Genomic DNA, 19308 nt, shown 5'->3' with positions numbered 1-19308 from the left:
TATAGAGCACTTAACGTCCCTTAACCCAATATGTGTGCTTATTTCTTATACTTCTAAGAAGTTGGTCGAGACTGAAGGGGTTGACCTACTCTCTGTGGACCACCTCGATCTCTCTTCTTAATCTGCACTTTGCCCCTCGCAATCTTTGTCAGCAATTATTCTTCATCCTACCCCTCCTTAAAAATAACAGGACGGTTAACCATAGCGGTTGTGTCGGTCATTCTAGCAAACCAGTCTTCAGATTAGTCTGACAATTTCAGAAGAATGGAAATCTCTGGCTCCAAGTTATACAATATATATTTATCAATTTTTCAAGGTTGCAGGCCATCCAGTTTATTCTATTACCACCCGGATTAGCAATTCCCCTGATTGTGGACAGATGAACACACCATAAGCACTCAACACAGTTGTCTGAGCTAACACATCATGATCGCTATACTCCGGAATTATCTCAAGTCATCTAACATATTTAGTGAGATCCCTAGAGCAGTAAAACTACGCTATATTTTTTTTTTTAAACCTTTATTTTTTTTTTTTATAAAGTATTTTATTGTTATTAACATAGTACAATGGTCATAATAACAAAGCAACAAGCAAACAAAAACAACTTCAGACTGTCATAGTCGTTCACAATCAGAAAAGGTACCCTGAGCATCAACAGTTGAGCGATCATCTCATCACATGCAATAATGTATAGTATGGTACAAGCACAAAACAAAACCCCCAGTGCACATTCCCCCGCCTGTACATGGGACACTCAGGCCACACCTTCCTCCCACCTGTCCCATATTTTCGACGCTTTGTTGGGACAGCCTCGCGCCGAGTAAATCCTACGCTCCATCATAGCGCATATGTCCATATCCAATTTCCATTGTTCCAGCGTTGGGGAGTCAGGGGCACCCCATTTCTGCGCGATATTGCGCTTAACCAGCCCCATCGCCGTGTGTAGGAGCAATCTTTCCCACTTATTAGCTTCTATCTCATCGGGCACGCCCAGAAGCAAAGCCCTTGGGTCCAGTGGTATGGTGCGAGTCAGAACTCGGGAGAGTTCCCTACAGCATGCGTTCCAAAAAGTTTGTATCTGGGGACACAGCCACAAAATGTGAATAAAGGTCCCCTCCCCATCCCCACACCGCAAACAGTTTGGGTCAGAAGCCCGTTTCCAGCCATATAGACGTGTCCTAGGGTAATAAACCCGGTGTAGTATTTTCAACTGCACTAATCGAAGCCTAGAGGAAATGGCGATTTCCCGGGGATGCATAAGGACTTGTATCCAATCCTCAGGATCTATCACCCCCACATCTACTTCCCATTTTGCCTTTAGTTCATTCAATTCGGGGGTAGCAAAAGAGGATATAGCATTATAAAGGATGGAAGTGCATTTGGTAGGGATATGCGCCGGAAGGATGTTACGCTCTATGGGGGTATAGTCCGGTAACTGCGTATCTGCTGTCAGGTAGGGTCTCAAAGCATGGGCGAGGCGAATGTAGTGGTAATGTTCCGTATTCGGAATCTGGAATCGCAATTGTAGGTCATCAAATGAGGCCAAACACCCCTGTGTAAGCATGTCCCCAATCCTGGCAATCCCCGCATTCACCCACCTAGGCCACGGCTCCAACTTCTGGGTCTCAGCTAGGTTGTTGTTCCGCCAGAGGGGTTGTGCTCTAGTAGCTTTATTTTCCCACCCAATGAATCGGTGTGCCTGTCTCCACACTGTGATCATATGCGTAGTGGTTGTGGGCGGAGAGGTTCTCGAAAGGGGCTGATAGAGGAGAAGCAGCGGGTCAGTGTTGCGCATAGTGGCTATCTCAGCCCGTATATGGGGCAGGTCTCGGTCCCCGTGGAGAAGGTCATTAACCACCACCAGTTGTGATGCCCAGTAATACGTTTGAAGGCGGGGAACTCCTATTCCACCCTCCCAAATAGATCTTTGAAGTGTAGTTAACGCAATTCGTGACTGGCCTCCCCCCCATATGAGGTCTCTGAGAAGTGTCTCCACCTGGTGGAACTCCGAGTCGGGGACTTTAAGTGGGGCATTTTGAAGGACATAGAGGAATCTAGGAAGGGTCATCATTTTAAAAAGTGCCGCTCTTCCCATAAGTGTCAGGGGGAGGAGTTTCCAGTGCCGGACATCAACAATAAAGCGGTCTGTGATTGGTCGGAGATTGTTCCTTATATAGCTTGTTAAATCCCCGGATATCCATATTCCCAGGTAACGAAACCCCTGTCGTTCCACCCGGTACGGGCAGTCCTGGGGGATTGCCTGTTCCCCACCCTTCACCGGAAAGAGGACTGATTTCCCCCAGTTGATTCTGAGTCCGCTGAGTTCCCCAAAGCGGACTAACATTTGCGTTACAATGGCAGAGGATGTTAGTGGGTCACCCAGGTACACCAGGAGGTCATCCGCATACAGGGATGTACGATCCTCGTGTCCCTCCGGCCATCTGAATCCTCTCCAGGCGGTGTTTTGGCGAAGCCAAAGAGCTAATGGCTCGATAGCAAGGGCGAACAAAAGAGGGGACAAAGGGCATCCCTGTCGCGTACCACGGCCCAGGGGGAAGGACCCAGAGGACCAGCCATTCACTCTCACTTCCGCCTTGATGTTAACATAAAGTAGCTGCACCCAGCCTAAATAGGCCTCTCCGAACCCCATGCGGCGCATTATTTCCCAAAGGTAGTCCCATCGAATGGAGTCGAACGCCTTTTCAAAATCGATTGCCAACAAGGCCAAGGGTTCGTTTATAATCGGGGATCTCTCCAATGCTAAATGGAGGCGGCGCAGATTCATCCGAGTCGATTTGGCAGGCATAAAACCACACTGATCCGGATGGATCAAGGAGGATGTGACTAACTGCAACCGATTCGCTAATAGCTTAGCAAGGACCTTAGCTTCTCCGTTAATCAGCGATATAGGTCTATAAGAAGCACAATCATGTGGAGGTTTGCCAGGCTTGGGAATGACCACAATGGTGGCCTTGCAAAGATCTGGTGGGAGGGTACCCTGTTCCCGGGCAGCAAGAAACATCCTATGTAGAGGACCGGCCATTTTGTCTACTCCTAGCTTCTGCCAAGTTTCAACTGGGAATCCGTTCGGGCCCGGTGCCTTTCCCGACTGGAGCTGAGACAGTGCCTCTGCAATCTCAGCCTCTGATAAAGCAGAGTCCAGCTGGTCCCTCTGTTGCCCCGAAAGGATCGGCAGCGTCACCTCATCTAGGAGGCAGGGGTTTAGCGGTGAGGTCGGAGCCCGATACAAATCTGCGTAAAACTCTGTGAAGGCCTCGGCAATCCCAGAGTCCGAATGTTGGGTGTCGCCCTGTGCCGTGACAATTTCCCGGACATGGCGCTGCCCCTCGTCTCTCCTTTGCAACCAAGCGAGCAGTTTACCCGACTTATCCCCAAGTTCATACACCCTCGCCCTAGCCTGCCAATGGGCCTGCTTGGCGTCATCCATCGTTCTGTTACGGAGGCACTCCTGGGCGCGCTGGAGGGATCGGTGGGTCTCAGGCGTAGGATCGGATATATGCTCAATCTCCCTGTCTCTCACTTCCTCTTCGGCCTTTAATATTTCCCGGAACCGGATGTTTCTTTTATGTGTCGTCCAAGAAAGGATTTCACCCCTTAGCACTGTTTTATAGGCCTCCCATAATATCACGGGGCTGTCCACCGACTTCTCGTTAATTTCGAAATATTCACCAGAAACTTCCTCGAGGCGATCTATCAGTTCCGGGGACCCCAGATAATAATTGTTAAGTCTCCACGTTCTAGGGGGAAGGGGACCCTGCATACGCAATTCAACTAAGAGGGGGGAGTGGTCCGAAATGCCCCGGGGGAGTAAATCTGCGGACATTGCCCTATGGAGGTCGGTATGTGGCAAGAAGAAATAGTCCAGTCTGGACATGGAGCCGTGAGCGCCGGAATGGAAGGAGTACTCCCTATCAGTCGGGTGTAACTCTCTCCATACATCTCGGAGCCCAAGGGCCGATGCAAAACTGGCCAATCTAGTCGAGGTGTCAGGGTTGCGATTTCGGAGATGGGAACGGTCAAAGTTATCATTCATGGTATCATTAAAATCACCCCCCAGAATGAACGTATCAGGATGGTGTTTCCCTATAAGGGTAGTAAGATCGTCCAGTAATTCCTGTCCCAACCCGGGTGGGGAATAAATTGCGGCAATGGCCATCGTCTGACCCCAGATGGTCCCCATGACGAACACGTATCGACCCCTTGGGTCGCGCTCAACCAATTGCTGAGTAAATGGAATGCGCTTGTGTATCAGGATGAGGGTGCCCCTGGAGCCCATTGTGTACCCCGCCTGAAGGGCAAGGTGGTAATTAGTCCTCTGAAAAAAGGCACAGTGTGATCCGGCCAGGTGGGTTTCTGTCAAAAGGGCCACATCAGGGGAGTGTCTATTTAGAAATTGCCTAAGCAGGCGCCGTTTAATCCCGGACCCCATCCCATTCACGTTCCAGGTGAGGAACTTCAGGGATTTGGTGTGGCGCATGGGTGTCCCGTGAGTCTGTGCACAGGATATCTATCACACATGATGGGGGTCTGTACGATTGTAGCAATCAGTGAGAGATGGTGAAGTGGTAACTTCGACCAAAGACAGTGGTTCGTGTCCGTTATAAACATATGACAGTCTTGAAGTAACAAACAAACTTCCAAACATTCCCAACTTACCCCCACCCTATACTCCACCCCAACACGAAGTACCTGTCGCCCAAACATAGCTGGACCTTCAACTTAAGGTAGCAGCTCAAAAACCCAGACCCTAGAGCCGGGTCTAGATAAACAAGAAAGAGGGGGGGGGAAAAGGGAGAAGGAGAAGGAGAAGGAAAGGAGGAAGTTCGGCTAGGGGGGGGGGGTTTTCAGAGGCTCCTCCAGAGTCCCCTCCCATGCGCCAGTGTCAACATCTTCCATGGTGGACTACTCATGCGTCCGGCTTAAGAATACAAACAAAGAAAGAATACTTCAAAGCGCCATTACTAGGCCAGAGGGGCGACAGTCCGGTCAATGTCCTCGCTGATCTGCATCGGGGTCCAGGACCCCCTGTTCATTCCTCTCCGGGTTTCCTCTCGGGGAGGCGTGCCTGGGCCTCGGTCTTCCTCTCGGCCTCCTCGGTCTCGCAGTCCAATCACCTTCTATATGGGCCTCCGCCCATTTCCATGCCTCCTGCGGGTCGCTGAAATGAACCGTGGTTCCACCATGATATATCTTCAGTTGGGCCGGGAAGAGCAGGCCATATTTCACATTTAGTTGGGCCAGCTGTCTCTTGAGTGGCTCAAACGATTGTCGTGCCCGCTGCACTTCTCGGGTGTAGTCCGGGAAAAAGGCGATTCGGGAGCCGTTATGGGTAATCGAGCCTTGTGCCCGCGACAGTTGCAGGAGGGCATCCCTATCTCGGTAGTTGAGTAAGCGGGCGATGATAGTACGTGGCGGGGCACCCGGGGGTGGTCTACCCGCCGGCATTCTGTGAGCCCTCTCCACTGAGAAGAACTTTGAAAAGGATGTGGCCTCGAAGATGTCTACAAGCCACTGCTCCAAGAACAGCTCCATACACTGTCCCTCCTCCCCTTCTGGCAGACCCAGGATACGGACATTATTGCGACGGGATCGCCCCTCTCCATCCTCCACTCTTGATTCAAGGGTCTTAAGGCGGTTTAAGGCCTGGGACAGTTGGCGGTTAATCCCGCCTATATTGTCTTCCACTTCAGAAATACGTTGTTCCGCCTCTCCCGTTCTGGAGGTTAGTTTCTGTAGATCGTGGCGTAGGAAGGAGACGTCTGCCGCCATGCTATCTATTTTGGTCTCCATGGAGGATCGGGAATTAGCAATGGCCGCCATTACATCATGGAGAGAAAGAGGGCCCTCCCCATTGGGGGAGTTCGGTCGCGTTGCTGGGGCCGCCGGGGCCGGGGTGGTGGCGACGGCAAATTGGTCCATGCTGCTCTGTGTGGAGGGTTTCTTCTGCCTTTCTTTCCCCATAGTTCCGGGGAGGCGTGGGGCGTCCGGCACGGCAGGTCGAACAGTGCTAATTACGCCCTTATGGATCTACTCCGGTGTACCGTGTCGCAGCCCCGCAACAGGCCAGGTGGAAGGCCTCGGGGTCCTCCAAACACCTTCCAACACGCAGGTTCCACGAATCCACCGTCTGTATGGAGCAGGGGGGGGGGGAGAGTTAATCCCACCTACCTCTAGCTCTGTCGGGCCAGGCCGCTGCCGTCCTCCACCACTCGGGGCTGGGTCGAAACAGCCCAAGAGCAGGAGCCGTTTGTCCGGGCGACCTCTGGTTGTAAGAAAAGTCAGTGTCCACTGCGTGTGCCGCACCACACCAGGCCGCTTCAAGCCCCAATCAGACAGGAGGTGGTCTGCCCTCAAGCTCCGGCGGCCATCTTGGTTTCGCAGTTCGGGGCCCCCGGCCTTCAGTAAATTGCAGATTATGGCCCTCCAAACGGGCAGACCACAGCCCGGATTTCCGCCGGTCGTAGCCCCCAGCTTCACGGGCACAATCGTGGCGTTGATGTCGTTCGATGTCCCCAGGAATCAGGATAAAGGTACAGGATTGTGTCGGCGCTTACGGGAGCTCACTCAGCTCACGTCCGCATCGCTCGCGCGCTAGCCACGCCCCCTTTTAAACCTTTATTTAATTGGCATGTCAACACAGCATACACGATAAGGCAGAGTATACACTTCAGCATGTAGTATAGCACATTTAAATGGGATAAGCAGCAAAACATACATGGTCCCAAGAGCGTTGTACAGTAAGATATATTTCAAGTTACATTTGGTGTCGGAGTGCAGGGTGAGTTTGGGGCAGGTGATCCAGTATCACTATTGGACAGGTTGACTGGGTAGCTACAGAATTCGGACCATATGTTTCTTGGGCGAGGGAGTTCATGCACTTCTCTTTGCAGGTTTGGTTCCAAGTGAGCGCGCTGAGTCACATTTCAATAGTCTGAGGGGAAGGTCGCTTCCAACACTGGAGAACACACTTCTTTGCCACCATACAACTTGCATCAGAAATGCTAACAGTTTCTTAACATTGTCGTCTCTCCACAACCCAAATAGCACTCCCAGCGGGTCTGGATGCACAGTGTTTCCTACAATGTCAGAGTGTACGTAGTATCTCACCCCAGAACTCACTGAGTTTGCTGCACCCCCAAAACATATGTGTATGATCGGCTGACTCAGTTATGAATCTAGGGCGGGTGTGTGTCTCGTTGCGATTGATTTTGTTGAGTTTGTGAGGGGTGTAGTATAGTATATTTAATAATATGTATTGTATACAGCGGTATCAGGAATTGAGGGAAACCCTGCATGTGTGAGAGCACAGTCTCGTCCACATGTCGTCTGTAATCGTACAGTTGAACTCATTTGCCCATACGTTTCGAGCCGTGGGGGGGTAGGTCTTGGGTTTTTGCTAGTAGCATTTCATACAGTGAAAAGATAACTCCATGGGCTCCGCACGAGTTTGCAATGTAATGTATTTCAGGTGAATCTGGTGGTTCACCAGGATAGCATGACCACATACTGCAGATGGGAGCTTGGATTCAAAAATATTGCAGCATTTCTAGCGCCGACCCAGTATGCCCTGGACGCCAGGTCTGTGGGGTGATACATTTACCATCTGGGAACAGATCATGCAGCACCTGATATCCTAGCGCTCGCCAATGTTGGGATAGTAGTTTATCGTGCGTGGGTGCGAGTCCGGAAAATTCCCAAATAGGAAGCCATTTATAATAGGGGCATAGTCCCGAGGTTGGCTGTAACAGCCACTTCCACGCCAGTAGAGTAGCCGCAGTAGGGTCTAGTGTTGTGTCGTCCCTATATGTTCGATGTAGGATTAGCGATCTGGGGTTCTGGTCAGCTGCTGCAAGTTTTTCAAGTTTGACATTGGGAGGGGCCTCAGTTTCCGAGTACCAGTACGTAGCGTATTGGGCCTGTGCGGCAATTCAATACATCTTCAAATGTGGGGCGGCAAAGCCCCCCCCTTTCATAGGGAAATGTCATATGTACACACTTTTTGCGACCTGCCCCTGCATGCCAAAGGAATTGTGCGCACAATTTATGGAGCTCGCCAAAATACTTTTTCCCAGGCCATAAAGGCACATTGGCAAATATGTAAAGGAGTTTGGGTACTAGGATAATTTTCACTAATGACATTCTCCCTGCCAACGATAGTGGCAGGGAATGCCATCTCGTTATCTTAGAACAAGTGTACTGTTCCACAGCTGAATAGTTGTCCACCAGCAGGGATGATTTGAGTTGGGACACCTGCACCTCCAGGTACGGAATTCCTTTCGGCGACCACCGGAGAGGGAACTGGCATGAGGGTTGGCTGGTCATGGTGGTGAGCCAAATATCTCAGACTTGGTACAGTTCATTGTGAATCCTGAGTATGTACCAATCTGGACTACATTTCTGAGTATAGGGTCAAGATTCAGTGATGGATTTCGGACGTACAATAGAACATCGTCCACATACAACAAAATAATTTCAGGGGTGTCCTTCAAGCGTATCTCCCTTTGGGCATGTCGCACCCTAATCTAGTCCGCCATTGGTTCAATGACCAAAACTAATAGGATGGGGGAAAATGGGCAACCCTGATGGGTGCCCATGTTGAACGCAAAAGGCACAGAGGTTTGAGACTTGACCAGTACCCGTGCCGTAGGGTGCATATACAGGAGTTTGATGTATTTAATCATATTGGATCCCACTCCCATTTTATCAAGGACTGCCCACATGTACTGCCAGGAGACCATATCAAAGGCCTTTTGGGCATCTAGTGTGAACGCAACCACATCTGCATTCTGGTCAATCCTAGATATTACGTTGAAAAGTCTCCTGATATTAAGGGCAGTTGAGCGTCCAGAGACCAATCCTCCCTGATCCTCATGCACTAGGTGGGACATAATAGGCAGGAATCTTTTCGCTATTGTTTTGGCAAAGATTTTTATATCCATGTTCATGAGTGATAGGGGCCTATAGGATCCACATTCAGCACTAGGCTTGTCTGGCTTCAACAGGAACTTTATGGTGGCTTCTCAGAGGGAGGGAGGGAGGGAATACAGACTTAGTAAGCGAGTCATCCCAGAGCTCAAGTAGTTTTGGTGCAAGGAGAGCTACATGCTCCTGGTAGAACTCTGAGGTGAGACCATCTGGCCCGGGGGATTTACCTTTCGGTAAGTAAGAGATGGATTTGACTATTTCCTCCAATGTGATCGGGGTGTCTAGCAGATTTCGGGTAGCTTGGGATATGTTGGTCATCGGGATACGGTCTAGTAGTTTGCATATGTCATGTACATCGTGTATTGGTTGTGACCAATATAGTTCAGTATAAAATCTGGCAAAGACATAAAGTATCTGCTGGTCCGTCCACTGCAATATGCCCTGTGTGTCAGTGATGCACTCTGTTTGTGACCGCCCACCCTCCTCCTGGACCTGCCTAACAAGTGTTCTACCTGGCCTGTCACCCTCCCCATATTTCCTGGCCGCCTGAGGACGAGAGAAGTAACTTATCTCTCTCTGGGCGTGGGACTCGAAGACCGCAAGCTCCTCCCTTATTTGTGCCAGCTTGGCAGGGGTAGCAGCAGTTACACACTCCTGCTCCAGGCCCTTAAGTTTAGACTCAGATTGGTTAAGGTCATTTCTAATCATCTTTAATATCCCCGCTTTCCGTGAGATAGCGATGCCTCTAATGTGAAGTTTAAAAGCCTCCCAGCACACCCCGATCGTTGGGTCTCCCTGTTTGTTACATTCAAAGAATGTCACGACATCTGAACGGATCTCAGCTCTGAACACTACATCCCTCAGAACCTCCAACTTAAAGCGCCATGCCAGGCCGTGCTTGGGGGTGGAGACAAACCCAAAAATATTAACATGGTCACTGGTGCATGGTCGGACAGTGTGCAAGTATCTCAGCTTTTTCGACTCTACCCAGTAAATGCCCCGAAGTTAAGAACAGGTCTATTTGCGACGAGCTGTCATGCACCGATGAATAAAAGGTGTATCCTCGCTCTATGGGATTGAGAACCCTCCAAACATCCCGTAAACCCAGTGATGCCATATGCAGTAGGAGCATCCTTGCAGCACGTGATGGGGGTCTAGGTGTAGTGCCCGTTCTATGAAGAGCCGTATCTAATATCAGATTCATGTCACCACCCCATATAATCTGCACCCCTACATATCCCGCTAGGATGGAGACCACCACATCGTAGAACTCTACAGTTACTATGATACAATGTAGTATAACATATCTACCCCCGGGATATATGTAACTCTTTTTTCAGTATGAATACTTGTTGATCAATGTCAAAACTCCCCTTGCTTGGGTTGAGTAAGAGGTGAAGAACCTTTGTGACCCCCAGGAAGGTGCAAGGCCAGTCGATAGGTGTTTTGTGGCATGGGTTTCCTGCAACAGGAGTATCTTTGAGCCATACCGCTGTGCACATGCTATTATCCTACAGGCCTTTGAGAAGTTTCCAACCCCACTGCAACTTAAATACTTAAGGGTTATTGTAACGCAACACAAAGATTCTCTTTATGCCCGAAACTACGGCATATATCTGCCCTAACTGACAACCAAATTACTAGCTTAGGCAAAACTCCCATTCACAATAGCTGTCCCTCCTTAAAGTGATAATGCTCCGAAAAATACTATACTATTTTTTTTAAATATACCGCTGTGGATGGGGGCAATATTTTTTCGACGCAATAAACACAGTGATTAATAGCTTCAAGTGGCATGCTGGCGCGGTCTGACTTAAATGGGACACTTTGACGAGACCTTATGCACAAGGTGGGCTGGCCGCCCCAGATTTGGAAAAATACTGGGTTGTGGCACTGGAACACTATGCACTTTACTGGTTCAATGTAGACTCGAGACACCCACACTTGAAAATTGAATGGTAGGCAGCTGGCACCCGCAATATCCGTTAATTGGTGTTACCACGCAATGTAAGGACCCCCAAAGTCAATGACCCACTTCTTATGACAGCACTAGCCTGGGGCAAAGTGAGGGAAATGGTAGATAACCCCCATCCATATCATGGGAATCTGTCACTTTGGAACGTCTTCCCATCCTAAAATAAACAAAACTGCAGCACAACAATGGGCAACAGACTGGTACATGACCAAGGGAGACCTATATGACATGGAATCCTTTATTGCGTCCCAGGACCTACCGAACCCCCCACCTAGACAAAGACTGCGCTGGCTGCAATATACTGGACCCGGTCAAGCTGTTAAAAAAAACCTGGGCTATATTCCCATTGCAGCCACCTGACAAGCCATTTTATGACCTCCTCATGAGCGGGACTTGCACGTGGGGTGGGGTAGCCAGACTATATGACCTGCTGCAAAGTCGCGGCAATAAACCCTTATATTTACTCCGGGAGGCCTGGGCTAGAGACCTAGAAATGGACATCACCAATGACATCTGGGAATCCATGTGTCTGCAGACTTGTGCAGTATCCCTTAACTCCTGATTACGACTAATACAATTCAAAGTACTACACAGATTCCACTACACCCCGACGACTGCACCTCTTTACACACACCTACTCTACACTCTGTCCCAGATGTCACGCAGACGAGACAGGATACCTCCACATGCTCTGGAGTTGTCAGAGACTGGAGGAATACTGGCATGAGGTCTGCAATGTTGAATTGCACTATAGAACCCACCATGCAAAACTGTCTGTTTCACCAATTCAAATGGCGGCTGCAGCACAGTTTTCACAAACTAGCAAGCCTCTGTATGCTATTAGCAATTTGATGTATACTGCTGCAGTGGCTATGACCCACCTGCCAAACTGTGGCGCGGTGGCTGTGTGCCGTTACGTGGGGCATCTGATATGGAAGAACACTGGGCCACACTGCAACCTAAAGACATATGGACCCCCCTTGCGCAGTTAAAATGGGCAAATCCTTTTAAAATATATTTTGGTCAGATTGTATTGAGGTGACCCTAACAAACAAACACTGTTATGGAAAATAATCAACAGGAGAAGATCTGTAAGTTTGGAAAAGAAGTTCTCTGCATGCGTTGCATTTTCAATTTTAAAATACTGTTTTGCAGCACTGTGAAACATATACTTTTTTTCTTTTTAGGGCTGCCTTATGAAGCTGTTTTGTAATTTAAGAAGTTATGCTCACAATAAAAATCTGTTTCACAAATTCTGCAGAATTGTGCGATTGTCCTGCCTATAAAGCGTGGGAAGAAAAAATGAATTTAATACATATGATGTAACAAATACGATTTTTTTCTTTTTTAACCTGACTAAAACATTGTGTACCATGTTCTTTTTTTTAATTCAATTTAATCTCCTCTACCAACATTGAGCTGAAAACACTAGAACAACCTGGTTTCTAGGTTTTATGTGATCACGATTGTCCATGATCTGATGAACATAACATTATCTCTTGTATCCTATTATTATGGCCGAAGACTGTAAAATAATGCAAGTAAAGGAAAGTTCCATGACTGAATGCATCTGTCCCTTTTAATAATAAGTCACAGCTGCTTTTTGCTTTCTTAATTTCCTGTACAGGTAAATGGCACCTGGGTGTAAACTGTGAATCAGCGGCTGACCACTGCCACCACCCTCTCAACCATGGATTTGATTATTTTTATGGAGCACCGTTTACACTTCACAATGACTGTCTGCTCAACATGCCCTCAGAAATATATGTAGCCTTACAAAATAAACTAAGGTTCTACACTCAAATGATTGTCCTGGCTCTTCTCACTCTGGTAATCGGAAGACTTACCACTTTGCTGCCAATTAGCTGGAAACTGATCACCGGCTTTGCTTTGTGTGGCTTTCTCTTCTTCATATCTTGGTACTCCTGTTATGGATTCATTCGGCATTGGAACTGCCTGATAATGAGAAACTATGAAATTACGGAACAACCCATGAACGTTCAAAGGACCACCTCGCTCATGATGACAGAAGCACGTTCCTTCATTAAAAGGTGATTTACTCTATGTAGTTATTGCAAACAAATCTATTCTTCAAACTGTGCATTATATTCGTTTTGAAGGCTCTGGGAATGTTACAGCTCTTTAGGAAGAAAGTGTGCCTTCTACAGAAATGGCTAGAGATCTTGTTGACATATAATTATGACGTAAATTAATTCTAGGCCCTTACGCTGAGTATGCTCGGGTTCCAGTTAAAGGCTACTTGAAATAGAATATTAGTTCGACTCTGTCAATTTCCTCGTTAGCAATGCCTCAGGACGGTTTGTCTTTAGAATGCGTTAGGGATAATGTACACTTCGATTGGAAGATCACTAACAGGATTTTAAATGTATTGCTATTTTGATTTACTTAGTAGTAAGTATGTAATCTCTATCCTGGATATGGGTTGAGTCCATGTTTTTCTGCCAACCAACAGATTCAAGATGGTGACCTCATCTTCACAAATCTGTCCCCTCTTCTTTCCTGAATTTTCATTGTTTGGAAATGTTGTTGGGATGCACGTTCAGATTACACCCCTCCTAGACGATTTAGCGCAGGGGTGCTTTACGGGTGGAAGCAACTGGCGGGAGTAGGAAGTTTTATATAGGGGGAACTATTTGCTTTGTAATAGTTATGCAGAAAATATTGCATATGTGCAGTAGTTATATCATGAATTAATGCTGCATTGAAGAGTAGGCCTGAATGCTTGCAGGTTGTGTTGGAGACAACGAACAAGGCGGCCTCATCTCTTGCCTGATGATCACATTTCGATTCCCAGGCACAGCAAGGAACACACACGTACACCCACACATCATTTGGGCCTTTGAACAATTATACAGTTAATACAGGTTAATCTGTAATAAATATGTAATAGTTTATTCCAGTGGTGAAGGTTGACCACGTATCTTTATGTGGGTGAAAGGGCATGTGTATGGCATATGTATAGTGCTTGTGCATGGGTGGCTCACATATGCGTGCTACACTGTCCAGTGTCAGCATTCCACGTAAATACCACGTTAGTGACAATATTGCCACTCTGGACTTGTGTACAGAATCCAGCAGGGGCTTTCTGCTTTGCTGTCTTTGGACTCGGATTCTGCTAGTGCATAGTGATTTGTTCTTGAATGTATTTATTTATTTTATTTTATTTATTTTACATTTATATAGCGCTCACACAGCCCGCAGGCATCGAGGCGCTGTTACAGGGATTAGTTGCGTAATTGTGCTTTTTTTTGGTGTCTTAGTTACGTATTTATAACGCGCTTAAACACCCAGAGGTTTTTAAGCGCGGACCCGGGGATCGAACGTTGTTGCTTCGTGTCGTCTTGCTTCCAAGACGCGCACGCTGCCGCTGAGCTATCCTGCCGGGACGTAGCATGTAGCATAATGTAGCATAGGTTCTTGACTTGTTGTGTCTATACAGGCTGACATTAATGCACCTATGAAACATGCTTATGTGGCTTATTACACTTTCTATGCATTTCCCAGAAGTTGTGCCTTAGTTCTCCTGTACATCTCCATTGCTGATGCCAGAGTCTTATCCAACCTAGAGACCTGATTCCTTATCTTTACGCTGCATTCATCGCCCTTGGCCCGCAGCACCGGTAACATAGCACTGATTTGTTCATTGCTGAACTGTATTACTAATCTCATCAGACTGCTTTGTCCAGTTCTTGAAATTGAGTTTCTTGTGGATTTTGCTTCAGCTCTTGGCACCAGTGCTTGTTTCTGATGTGTCTGAGAAATCCAATGCTGCGTTGAAGCCATCACTGCTTAAAACATTAGCCCAAGAACAGATCGGATCATCATATCCCATATGCCAACCTCATGCTGCTGCTTCCAAGTGTTTCATCCTCTCCTAGTTCAGGGATAACCATATGAATCTGCAAGCTACGGGCTAGGCACAAATAGGTACTGGCCCCCTCAATTCACCACATGCACATAGCACAACTCTTTCTTACTCACCAAGAGTTAATTAGCAATAGCCAATAGCTAGTGGCGAGTGCACATTTTGAGGGCTGTCCTTGTATCTGTGTACTCTCTGAACCAACCAATACACAATGTGCTGCGTTTACCACATAGTGCCTCCAGGTTATTCCTATGACTATTTTTATATTTTCCAGTTCCCTTCATTAAACCTTTTTTCTGTCTTGTTTGATCTCTTAGAGGGGTGTCCACGCGTCCATGTAGCCTCCAGTGGTAAAACTGTGGTTGCCGTGAAATATATACAGTCTTACATTGAGTAGCTTCATGCTTGTCATCGTGTATCACTTGTAAGACCCTTTGTCTTGTATCTCGTGAAAGAAACCTTGACTTTTGTCTGTAATTAAAATCTTGTCTTATATAACTCATTAGACCCTCTTCTTGCATCGCTCATTAGACCCTCGTCTTGTAGCTGACATAAACTTTTTGGATATAGCTTTCTGCTTGGTTTAGTAATTCTAAACTCCTCTGCACCATCTCGGATGTAACAAATGCCTGTGTCACGTACTCTGGTGCATGATAGCCTATAGAGTTGAGGGCTCACTTCTGAGATTGGTGTCCAACTAGCAGTCTGTAGCAGTGAGCTCGCTGTATCACACGGGAGGATCCATCTGCTGCGCGGTTCAGCCTGTGATCCAGGGGCCCTGGGACGACATTATGCGAGCAAGGCGAGGAATACTGTTGGAGAGGGAGAGATAAGCCGGAGTCTGGTGGGGCTTGCATTCCCCTTTTCTTCCAGTTTATTTCCCCAGTAACAATATATCCCTCGTTATCCCACTTAACGCCTGTGCCTCTTGTATCCATATACACTACACGTGGCAACGAGGATGGCCGCACTGATATGAGCCCCACCGCGCCGAATGATGAATGTGCCTGCCTTTTGCTCTTCCCTGATCCAGCGACGTCTGATACAAGGTGAGGAGATTTTACTCTGCAGCGCCGGCAACATTAAGCTGTGCAGCTCAGCTTTGAGAATGTAGCACTCGGCTACAGCTTGCTGCGTACGTCTGCAAAGGGGCGCTCTGTTTACTATTGTCCTCAATCAAATTCTTGCTAGACTCATGTCAGCATATTGACTGGACTTTGATAATTATACACATTAATGGCCATATTGGAGTCAGGCAGCGTATGGGACATTACCAATCATACCAGACATACTCCAACCATCCTGAGCAACGTGTCTCATGCCTGTTAAACAACCACACATGAAATAAATATTACAAATTGGCATTGAACATTATTTAACACAAGTGAAACCCATTAAGATTGATCATCAATTAATCGATGCAGAGAACCTATTACTTGCCATTCATTCATTCGAGGAACTGTCAACATCCACTACATTGTTCGCCATAAATTCATTGGATTATGACACACTTCATTACACTGTGGCTTTCAGCAGCGTACCTCCACCTGCATTCTTCCTGCCTGATGTAGGAGAACCCACCACACCGTGGAAACGATAGTCTTTTGAGCACTACGCAAATGTAGTTTGTGGTCAAAATTGCAGCATTGAAAGATGGAAATCTCTTTTGCTGCACTGCTTAGGTACTGCAGGTCAAGAAGAATTTGAAGAACCCCAAGATCTCCCAGAGGCTGAGGATGAGAATCTCAACGAATATGAGAGAACAGTCACAATAATTGGTAAGCACTATGAAAAAAAAACTCAGCAGAATTTTGGAACGCTATAAATTTGGCAAAAGTGCACAAGAGGAAGGGGAGTGTGTAGAGCAGTACATTACATGTTTGAGGAAGCTAGCGAGGACTTGCAACTTCAATGATCAGTTTGGCGAACGTCTGAGAGATCAGTTTACACTGGAGTGCAGCAATGCCAAAGTCGGGGGAAAAGCTGTGGTCGGAAGATTACTCGTCATTAGACACAGTCCTGCATGTTGCAAAAGAAGTAGAACACACAGATAAGTGTGTCAAGATGTTAGAGAACAGAGTAAAAGTAATAAACATTAAAGCCGAAGACACCAAAGTAAGTGTGTCACCTTCAAATGCACCCAACATGAATGATGCAGTTGCGTCAGTTGGTGACACTGCTACCAGAAGAAGAATCTCCAAGAACACGCGTCATGTCATCCTGGAGAGCTTACAGAAGAGGTAAGCAGTCTTTTCGTGGGCGAATGACAAGTAGCCCCAGGAAAAACAGTCAAGGGGGATGTTTCAGATGTGACAGTGTCAATCACTCTGCAGATGATCCTGATTGCCCTGCTTTGAAAATCTTATGTGTACATGTAAATGTAAAGGTAGTTTCTCAAGGTGTTGTAAAACTAAGAAAATGTCCACGAATTGGATCGGAAGTGATTGCAGCAAAGAAGAAGGGGAAGAATGTATATCTATGATTGTTGATGATGACGCGAAAGAGATGGTCCCAAAGCCCCACTATTCATAAACGAAGCACAAATTGACATGGTGATTGATTCAGGGGCGAAAAATACTCTATCTCAGAATAATTGGGATCGATCAAAACATGTTTCTCAATGCAATTGACATCAACCCCAAGGCCTATGGAGGAGTGGAGATTGAATTAATTGGATGGTTCTGGGAACCCTAAAATGTAAAGGTAGGACAGCCAGAGGAAAGGTATACGTAACGAAAAAAGGGAAGACTCCGCTTTTGAGTTGGACGCACCAACGGAAATTGAAATGAAAGTGAGGTTAGACCCCAATGCAGAGGATTCTGTATTCACAGTGGAGAACATCAACGTAAAAGAGAATGTGATGGAAGAAGTGAGGAAAGAAGTCTTCTGCGCCAAGATTGGGTGTCTACGTGGATTTGTGCATAAAAATCAGGATGAAGGACAATCGTAAGCCGGTGGCACAAAAGTTACGCAGCATCCCTCTGTCGATGAGGAAAGAAGTAAAGGTTGAGTTAAAGAAATTGGAAGAACAAGGAATCATAGAAAGTATAGACGCCAGCGAATGGGTGTCGCCTCTTGTTGTTCTAAGAAAAAAGATGGGATATGTGTTGATATGATTCCGGAAAGACACCCACTACCCAATATACAAGAAATTATATCTACAATTGGCCCAGCTAAATTTTTCTCCACCTTAGATCTAGCATCAGCGTATCATCAAGTTAAATTACAGCATAAATCTAAAAGTTTGACCACATTCAACACGCCAGAGGGGTTATTTCAGTACAAAAGGATGCCATTCAGACATGTTTCTGCAGCCTCCGTATTTCAGAAAATCATGCATAGACTATTTAACAGAGATGATGGCATAATGTTTTCAGGATCAGATACTGATATATGCAGACAACCTTGAAATTCACAATGAAAGACTTGAGTATGTATTCCTGAAATTGAGTGCAGCAGGGATGACCTTGAGTAAAGAAAAATTTAAGATCAGCAGACCAGAAATAGAGTACTTAGGCCATGTCATTTCGGCAGGTGGTATACATCCAAAAAAGCAATGGGCTGATGCAATAGAGAATATGCCCAGACCTGTTTCTAGGGAGGAAGTCCAGACATTTATAGGTATGGCAGAGTATTCTTCTAGGTTCATCCAGGATTTCTACATGAACTTACCAAGGGGAAAGGTGCTTTTGAATGGGCGAAAGGGCATGAGGAGCAATTTACATGCATCAAGTCAGCATTGACCAGAGCTCCCGCCTTAAGAAATTTCAAAAGTGATCGTAAAACCATCATAACTATGGATGCTAACAACATAGGTTTGGGTGCCGTAATCACTCAGGGGGACAATGGGAAGGAAGTCCTTATAGCGTTTGCTTCCAGGTTGCTAAAAGGAGCACAGAAGTCATACGCCACAATTGAGAGAGAGGCTTTAGCAATTAAATGGGCAGCAGACAAGTTCAGGAACTTCATTTGGGGTGTATATTTTTGAATTTCACAATGACCACAAACCTTATGTTGAAATAATTATGTCCAAAGGGTTAGACAGGGTTTCTGATCGCATCAGGAGATGGGTAACTCAGTTGCAAGAATTTAATTGCACAGTAAAGTATGTGTTGGGTGCAAGGAATGTCACTGCAGACTGTTTGTCCAGGCTTACTAATTTGACAGAGGCAGACAAAGAAGAGGACAATTCAGAAGAAGTTTTTAACATAGCCTCTGTGCCTGTACCGCAAGAAGAATGGGAGAGAGCAATGGTGCAAGATGCTTCTATGAACAAGCTTGGACGAGTACTAGAAGATACATTTTCTAAGGAAGAGTCAATTTGATGATCTAGAATTGTTACCATATTGGAATGTCGCTGATGATTTGAGCATCCAGGGTGACTTATTGATGCAGCAACAGGATCACCCCACCCCTGGGTGTGCGCCTGAGAATTATAGATTTAGGTCATGAAGGTCATCGAGGGATTATCAAGACGAAGCAAAGAATAAGAAGTGCT

The 19308-nt window shown here is 46.7% G+C and overlaps 1 protein-coding gene across 1 annotated transcript in view; it reads left to right on the top strand.

Annotated features, from left to right (window-relative positions):
- Positions 1-19308, top strand: part of LOC138526245 (arylsulfatase D-like) — a 567118-nt gene that overhangs the window by 360712 nt on the left and 187098 nt on the right. Inside the window, exon 5 of the mRNA XM_069636738.1 lies at positions 12552-12975. Within this exon, the coding sequence (XP_069492839.1) occupies positions 12552-12975 (424 nt within the window). The remainder of the gene's footprint in view (positions 1-12551; positions 12976-19308) is intronic.

Source organism: Ambystoma mexicanum, chromosome 7p (genome assembly GCF_040938575.1).
Source record: "Ambystoma mexicanum isolate Mex_15411 chromosome 7p, UKY_AmexF1_1, whole genome shotgun sequence".
Lineage (NCBI taxonomy): Eukaryota > Metazoa > Chordata > Amphibia > Caudata > Ambystomatidae > Ambystoma > Ambystoma mexicanum.
The sequence above is the reverse complement of the archived record's forward strand: the minus strand, read 5'-3'. Positions and strand labels throughout refer to the sequence as shown.